The following is an 8,803-nucleotide window of genomic DNA, read 5'->3' as shown; positions in this document are numbered from 1 at the left end:
CTATCTATCTATCTATCTATCTATCTATCTATCTATCTATCTATCTATCTGTCTGTCTGTCTATCTATCTATTCTAATCAATCTTGTTTTTGTTACAGGAACCCCAGTTTGGTTCTATATGCAAATTGCACCCATAAGAAATGAACATGAAAAGGTAGTCTTGTTCCTGTGTACTTTTAAGGATATTACCCTGTTCAAGCAGCCAATAGAAGATGATTCTACAAAAGGTAACTTTGAATGGATTTATTATTCTTAAGATGTGGGCTTCCACCTAATTACCTACTTAATGTTTGTCACTAAGTCCATTTTCTGAAGGATCAAAGAAGTGCAGTGGTGGTAGTGGTAAATAATAGTGGTCTAAATGCATATTTCCATTCACCCCAAAACATCCTGATGTTAATTTTCCTGTCTATAATTAAAGCGTACAATTATACTAAACATGGAATAAAAAAATAATTTCAATGAAAGAGGAAGAGTTGAGATAAGATTTAAGTAAGGATTTTTTTATTGTAAGGGTTAATAAAATTCAGATGGATATTAGGAAGTTTCAAAAGCTCCTTCCATAGCAACCTTTAAGAATAAACTTCATAAGCCATGATCTCAAGTAGTTTAGGTTTTGTATTGAATGCATGGTTCTCTTTAATCCTCTCACTTTATTCTGTATATGTGTAGCTTTGTGAAGAGAAAAATATGTTAGATTCAGTTCTAAACAGGTTGAAAAGGTATTTTAATCATAAAAAATACAAGTAGAAAAATAGAACAATTATGACCCCCATTCTTCTTGTTTGGGAGTATAAAATTGAGTTATCAACGTCATTCAATGAGACCACTGCAGAACACCAGTTGCAGGAGTTCCAATAGTTATTAAAAAGCTTTTTTTTTTCCTTTTCTCATCTCATTTTCATTCTCATTTCTCTCTGACTGGCTTGTGTGTGGATGAGAAAGGAGTGTCATGTAAAAGGACACAGTCAAATACTCATAAAAGTAGTTTTTATGATATGTTGCTTTTAATAACCTCTTAGGAGATTGAAAATGAAATGGCTTTCTCCAGCAAATTTGTTCTTTTGCATTTGATGAACATTGTCTTTTCTTGCTATCTCCCATCCCCTAGCCTTCTTATTTCTTCCTTTTGCTCCACCTGCACCCAGTTTGGAACCAAAGCATTGATTTTGTTTTATACTGAAATTTTGGTTAAAAATGTTGCAACTGCTTTTCCCTTAGTTATGAGATAGCATTTGTACCATTTAACTGAGATACTAGCTCAGTCTTTGACATAAGCTGTGGCAGTGAATAGCTAAGATAGAGGAGGAGGATATCTCACATCACTGGTCATTACAAAGTCACTTTGTAGAACAATTATTTTTTTGTGTTCCTTGAAATGTTAAAAATCAAATGTTACCTTTCTGGAATTACATGAATTCTTCTCTGGTTTTCCATAATTTATCATTAGAATATGAGCCCAGGAACTAAGAGATAGAGTGTGGATTTAAAAGCCATTAGAGTTCAATGACCTGTAAGCAGTTTACTTTTTTCTTGGATAAGTAGGGAGTGGTATAAAGAGGGTAGATTTGTAATAATTCTAAAACATGTTAGTCATGACATTCACAATAGTTAATGTCTCTGTTACAATACCCTCCAAATTTCACATCATTCATGATTTCATATCTCTATAATTCACTGTTCATGCATTGGCCCATGTTCCCCAGGCTCGGGGTTTACATGGACAGAGTCAGATCTTGGCATCTCTCCTTATTCCCAAATCACTATCTTTGACTTATTGTGCTCTGCCCAGAATTGCTTGTGGGAAACCTCAAAATCCACTGAATTTCACCTTCTTCCATGGCTCTGTACAATCCTTCAGAATTACAGTGCCATTTTATGGTTTGAATTCCCTGTGAAAGGGAAACAAACTTGGGAATATTAAACAGATGATCCACTGAAATTCTAGTGAGTCCCAGTTTCACCACAGAGACCTTATGGTACTAAAGGCCTGAACCCCTTTCCCTTTCCAAATAAAAGGAACTTTGGGCTTTAAAGAGGCAGCAACCTTCTGATCAGACTTGCACCATCCAAATAATGCATAGTAAATAAAGGAAGGCAAAGCCTGGGTTTTTTACTTTTTAAAAATTTTTTTATTAAAACAAATACATAATTAGAAAAGAAAAAGAAATGTATTATAAACTTACATATTAAAATGCAAATATAAAATGAGAAAAGAAAAAAAAACATGCCACGTGCACAATAGAATGTAAGAAAGGATTCAAAATATACAGTAATAAATTTCCATTTGAAGAAAGCCAATATATTAAATACTACACACTGTGTTGAGAGCAGTCCATCTTTTCTTTGCTTCCTTGGAGATTTTCTTTACACTTTTTACTTTGTTCTTTTCCCTCACATCTTCCCCCCTCTCCACTCCCCACTACAATTAAACATGGTTATATTTACATATAGATATAGATATAGATATATTCATGTACATATAAACACATACATACATACATGTATAAACATATGCTTTCCCTAAAAGATTCTACTCCTTATCTTTTATTTTTATGTTTGTGAATATCCCTTATTTCCTATTCCTCCTGACTCCTCTACTTTACTTCTGCTCTCTACTTTGCCTTCCTATTACTTAGCCTACCCCTCCTCCAAGGATCCCTCCTTAATCTTCCCATTTCCATTAATCTAAACGTCCTTCTATATCCCCATTTAACCTATTCCCTGACCTTCCCCTCTAAAGATCCTTCCCTTATCTTCTCCCCCCATCCCCTTTGTATTTTATTTCTTTCTAAATTTAGAAGACTTTTATATTCTTCTAGATATATGTGCATTTTTCCTCCCTTAAACCCATTTCCAATGAAAGTAGGTTACCAGAACTAACAGCTCTCCTCCCCATCTAATTCCTCTGTGTGGGTTCTTCCTCTTTACCTCATTTGTATAAGATATTTACTCTTTTCAGTTATTTCTGAATTGTTTTACTTTTTGAAGTCATATCATATTCAGGTCTATCCCAATCTTTCTTATTAACTACCCAATCCACTAATAACAATCTTAGATATACATTTTACATTTTACATACATAAAAAGTAAACCGTCTGTCCTTATTGAATCCCTTGTAATTGGTCTTAGGTTGCACCTTATGTTTCTCTTGGCTCTTATACCTCAAATCTTCTATTATTCTATTTTTTTAACAAAGTCCTGAGAGTCTGACAATTCATCAAATATCCACTTTTTTTCATTCAGAATTATGCTTAGCTTTGCTGGGTATGATATTTTTAGCCAGAAGCCCAGTTCTTTCACTCTTTGATAAATAGAGTTCTAAGACCTGCTGTTTTTTAGTGTTACTACTGCTAGGTGGCATTCTAATTATGGCACTACCATATGTAAATTGTTTTTTTCTTGTTACTCATAGTATTTTATCCTTGAACTGGGGGTTTCAGAATTTGACTATAATATTTTCGTGGGTTTTCCTCATAGGATGTCTTTCAGATGGTAATTGGTGTATTTTTTTTCTATTTCTACTTTCTCCTTTTGTTCTAAGGCTTCAGGACAATTTTCTTTAATTATTTCTTCAATTATTATATCAAGATTCTTTTTTTGATCATAGCTTTCAGATAGTCTAATTTTTCTTATGTTTTCTCTTCTTGATCTATTCTCCAGATCAGTTGTTTTTCTTATGAGGTGTTTCACATTCTCTTCTATTTTTTCATCCTTTGTATTATGTTTTATTATTTCTAAATCTCTTATTATCTCACTGGCTTCCCCTTACCCAATTCTGATTTTCAAAGAGTCATTTTCTTTCTTAAAATTCTGGATATCCTTTTCTAATTGGCTGACTTTCTTTTCATAATCTTTTTGTTTTTCTTGGATTTTTTTTTTTAGTTTTTCCTCAATCTCTCTCATTTGATTTTTACAGTTTTTTTTTAGGTTTTTCTATGAATTCTTTTTGGTCAGGGGACTATTTGACTATTTGACATCATTTGATGTTATTCTTTGGGGTAGAAGAGGGTTTCTTTGCTTCAATATCCTCCTCTGAAGATGAACCTTCTCTATTCCCATAGTAACTTTCTATGGTTGTATTCTTTCTACTTTGCTTGTGCATTTTTTTTAATAGCTTAATTTTTGTCATCATTTCTAGTCTTGGGGGTTGGGGGATGGTGCTTCTAGCCTCAGATTCTCCTTCAATTCTCTTTTCTGACTTTGAACCCGAACCAAGACATCCAGCCTCCTGTAAGTGCCCACAGTCAACTGCGTCCCTATCCCATGGTTTATGCACTCACCAGATGTGTGCTGGTTGCTTCTCGTCCTTTCTTGCAGCTCCTCTGCACAGTTAGGTCTCTCATTCCTTGTCAGTAGAGGCCCTCCATTTTCCCCAACTCAGACGCCCAACACTCTTCATTGTCTTAGGGGTAAAAGTTCCTGTTGCTGGGCCAAGGCAGCCTCCCCACCCAGCTAACCTCAGGGTTTGCCGCTTGTTGTTTAAGAGATCCCTAGCCTGCAGGTGTTTACTACTCACAGGGGCCAAACCTCCTCCTAGGATTTTTCTTTAGATCTTCTCTGATTGTCCCAGGAGGACCCCTGTTCTACCTTCTCTCTTATTATTTTTACCACTGTATATTTGCCTAGGGCACTGTTTTATCTCTTTTGTGGAAGAAAATCTTGAGAGCTTGGAATTTTGGGACCTATTTCACCATCTTGTCAGAATCTTTTCTTTTTTTTGCCTTGTACCATAGCATAGACTCTTGCTGAATCTCCATTTCCCAGAGAAATGTATGTGATCATCTTCTCCCTAAGAGGCTGGTGCTGTCCAAGAACATTCCCACACCTTCTCACTAAAAGATTGGATTCTGGGATGTTTTCTCTCTAAAAGCCTGACACCAGTTAGTAACTACACTCTTTCCAGAAGGCTAAATACCCAAGTCTAACCCAGGACTGCCAAAGATACAACCCCAAAACTGGCATTGCCTAAGAATGCCCTGTATTTCTTGCTTTCTTTTTTATTGTTTTTTTCAATTACAAAACAAAACAAACAATTTTAATATTCATTTTTTAAAAATTCTGAGTTTGAAATTCTCTCCCTTCCCTCCTCCCTCTTTGAGAAGGCAAGCAATTTAATATAGATTTTACATGTGAAATCATACAAAAATTTCCATATTGTCCATGTTACAAAAGAAAATGCAGACCAAAGAAAAACCCAAGAATAATAAGGGAATTGAAAAAAGTATGCTTCAATCTTCATTCAGATTCCATCAGTTCTTTTTCAGGACATGGATAGCATTTTTTCATCATAAGTCCTTCAGAATTGTCTTGGATCATTGTATTGTTGAGAATAATTAAGTCATTCATGGCTGATCATCATAAAAGTATTCCTGTTACTATGTAAAATGTTCTCCTGGATCTGCTCATTTAACTTTGCAGCAATTTATCTGAGTCTTCTCAGGTTGTCTGAAAGCATGCTGCTCATCATTTCTTATAGTACGATAGTGTTCCATCACAATCATATACCACAACTTATTTAGGCCCAATGGATGGGCCTTCCCTCAATTTCCAATTTTTTGCAACCACAAAAAGAGTTGTTATTTTTTTATATATATGTCATTTTCATTTTTCTTTGATCTTTTTAGGGTATTGGCATAGTAGTGGTGTTTTTGGGTCAGAGAGTATGCACAGTTTTATAGCCCTTTGGACATGGTTTCAAATTGCTTTCCAAAATGGCTAGATCAGTTCACAATTCCACCAAGAGGTCATTAGCACCCCTATTTTTCCACTTCCCCTCCAACTTTTGTCATTTTCCTTTTTTGCCATATTGCTCAGAGTTGCTTTAACTTGTATTTCTTTAATCAATAGTGAGTTAGAGCATTTTATATAATTATAGATAGTTTTGATTTCTTCTTCAGAAAACTGCATGTGTATGTCATTTGACCATTTATCAATTGATGAATGACTTGTAGTCTTATAAATTTGACCCAATTCTCTCCATATTTGAGAGATGAAGCCTTTATCAGAGAAACTTTCTATAAAGTCCCCTTCTGCTCAGTTTCCTACTTTTCTTTCTAGTCTTGGCTGTGATGGTTTTGTTTGTACAAAACCTTTTTAATTTGATGCAATCAAAATTATCCATCTTACATCCCATAATGCTCTTTATTTTTTGGTCATAAATTATTCCCTCATCTGTAAATCTGTTACACAAACTATTCCACATTCTCCTATTTGCTTATGATTTCACTCTTTATGTCTAAATCATATGCCCATTTTGCCCTTATCCCAGTATATAGTGTGAGATGTTCATCTATACTTAGTTTTTGCCAAACTGCTTCCCAGTTTTCTCAGAAATTTTTTGTCAAATAGTGATACCTTGTTCCCAAATCTTGGATCTTTGGGTTTGTCAAACACTAGATTACTATGGAAATTTGCTACTGTATATTGTGTACCTAATCTATTTCGCTGATCTACCATTATATTTCTTAGTCACTATCAGGTTGTTTTGATGGTTACTGTTTTTGTAATACACCTTGAGATCTGGTACTGCTAAACGACCTTCATCACATTTTTTTTTCATTAATTCTCTTGATATTGACCTTTTGTTCTTCCAGGGAATTTTGTTATTATTTTTTCTAGCTTTATGAATTGGTTTTTGTTTTGTGGTAATTTAATTGGTATGGTATTGGACAAATAAATTAATTTAGGTAGGATTGTAATTTTTATTATATTTGCTCTGCCTACTCATAAGCAGTTAATATTTTTCCAATTCTTTAGATCTGACTTTATTTTGAGTGAAATATTTTTAATTGTGTTCTTGTAGTCACTGCATTTGTCTTGGCAAGTAGACCCCCAAATATTTTAACTGTCTGCAATTATTTTAAGTGGAGATTGTCTTTCTATCTCTTGTTGCTGGACTTTACTGGTAATATATAAAAATACTGATGATTTATATGTGTTTATTTTTTATCCTACAAATTTGCTTAAGTTGTTAATTGTTTCAACTAGTTTTTTAGTTGATTTCCTAATGTTCTCAAAGTATAGCATCATATTGTCTGCAAAGAGGGAGAGTTTTGTTTTCTCATTGTCTATTCTAATCACGAATTTCTTTTTCTAGTCTTATTGCTATAGGTATCATTTCTAGAGTAATATTAATAATAGTGGTGATAATGAACATCCTTGCTTCATGACTGATATTATTGGAAAGGTTTCTAGCTATTCTCATTACAGATAATGGTTGCTGATGGTTTTAGTTAGATACTACTTATCAAAACTCCATACACATGTACATACATACATAAATACATACATAAATACATATATCTTTGTGATTGCTCTAATTTCCTTGCTAGTATTTTATTTACAATTTTTACATCAATATTCATTAGAGAAATTGGTCTATAGCTTTCTTTCTCTGTTTCTGCTCAAGGTATCAGCAATTTCCTAGGACATCTTCTTTGCATATTTTCCCAAATAGTTTATATAGTATTAGAATTAATTGTTCTTTAAATGTTTAGAAGAATGCACTTGTGAATCAATCTGGTCCTGGGGATTTTTACTTAGGGAGCTCATTTATGGCTTCTTCAATTTCTTTTTCTATGATAGGGTTATTTAGTATTCTATTTTCTTTTCTGCCAATTTGGGCAATTTATACTTTTATAAGTAATTATCCATTTCACCCAGATTGTCAGATCTATTGGCACATTATTGGGCAAAATAGCCCTAATAATTGCTTTAATTTAATTTTCATTGGTGGTGAATTCATTCTATTGATTTTGGATGCTCGTAATTTGTTTTTCTTCTTTTTCTTTTTAAATCATATTAATTAATGTTTATCTATTTTATATTTTTTCCACAAAATCAGCTCCTAGTTTCATTTATTAGTTCAATGGCTTTCTTACTTTCACTTTTATTAATTTCACCTTTGATTTTCAGGATTTTCAATTTGGTGCTTAATTGGGATTTTTAATTTGTCCTTTTTCTAGTTTTTTTTAGTTCCATGCTCAATTCATTGATCTGCTCTTTCTCTGTTTTATTGATGTAACTGTTTAAAGACATAAAATTTTCCCCAAGTATTGCTTTAGCTTCATCCCACAAGTTTTGGCATATTGTAGCATTGTTCTAATTGTCTTTAATGACATTATTGTTTCTGGGATTTGTTCTTTGACCCACTCATTCTTTAAGATTAGACTATTTAGTTTTTTATTAATTTTTAATCTATGTTTCCATGGCCCTTAACTGAGTATGATTTTTATTGCATTATGGTCTGGAAAGATTGCATTTAATATGTTTGCTTTTCTGCATTTGGTTGTGAAGTTTTTACGCTCTAATACATGGTAAATTTTTATGAAGTTTCCTTATACAGCTGAGAAAAAGTATGTTTTTCTATTCCCATTTTCTTCAGATGTCTATCATCTCTAATTTTTCTAAAACTCTATCTTCTATCTTCTTTCTTGTTTATTTTATGACTAGATTTATCTAGTTCTTAGAAAGGAAAGTTGAGGTCTCCCATTATTATAGTTTTACTCCCTATTTCCTCCTGTAACTTATTTAACTTTTCCTTTAGAAATTAGGATGCTATACTATCTGATGCATATGAATTCAGTATAGATATTACTTCATTGTCTATGGTGCTTTTTTACAAAAATGTAGTTTCCGTGCTTATCTCTTTTATTTAGGTCTATTTTTTCTTTTGTTTTATTTGAGACTATAATTGCTACCGTTGCTTTTTTTTTTAAACCTCAGCTAAAGCATAATAGATTCTGCTCCAGCCTTTCTTCTTCTTCTTCTTCTTCTTCTTCTTCTTCTTCTTCTTCTTCTT

At 33.1% G+C, this 8,803-nt stretch overlaps 1 protein-coding gene across 1 annotated transcript in view; it reads left to right on the top strand.

Moving 5' to 3' along the window:
* The window catches only part of KCNH5 (potassium voltage-gated channel subfamily H member 5), a 446,545-nt gene that overhangs the window by 86,595 nt on the left and 351,147 nt on the right, over positions 1 to 8,803 (top strand). Inside the window, exon 4 of the mRNA XM_027842861.1 lies at positions 99 to 227. Within this exon, the coding sequence (XP_027698662.1) occupies positions 99 to 227 (129 nt within the window). The remainder of the gene's footprint in view (positions 1 to 98; positions 228 to 8,803) is intronic.

The sequence above is a fragment of the Vombatus ursinus genome, unplaced genomic scaffold (genome assembly GCF_900497805.2).
Source record: "Vombatus ursinus unplaced genomic scaffold, bare-nosed wombat genome assembly UNPS02014893.1, whole genome shotgun sequence".
Classification (NCBI taxonomy): domain Eukaryota; kingdom Metazoa; phylum Chordata; class Mammalia; order Diprotodontia; family Vombatidae; genus Vombatus; species Vombatus ursinus.
The sequence above is the reverse complement of the archived record's forward strand: the minus strand, read 5'-3'. Positions and strand labels throughout refer to the sequence as shown.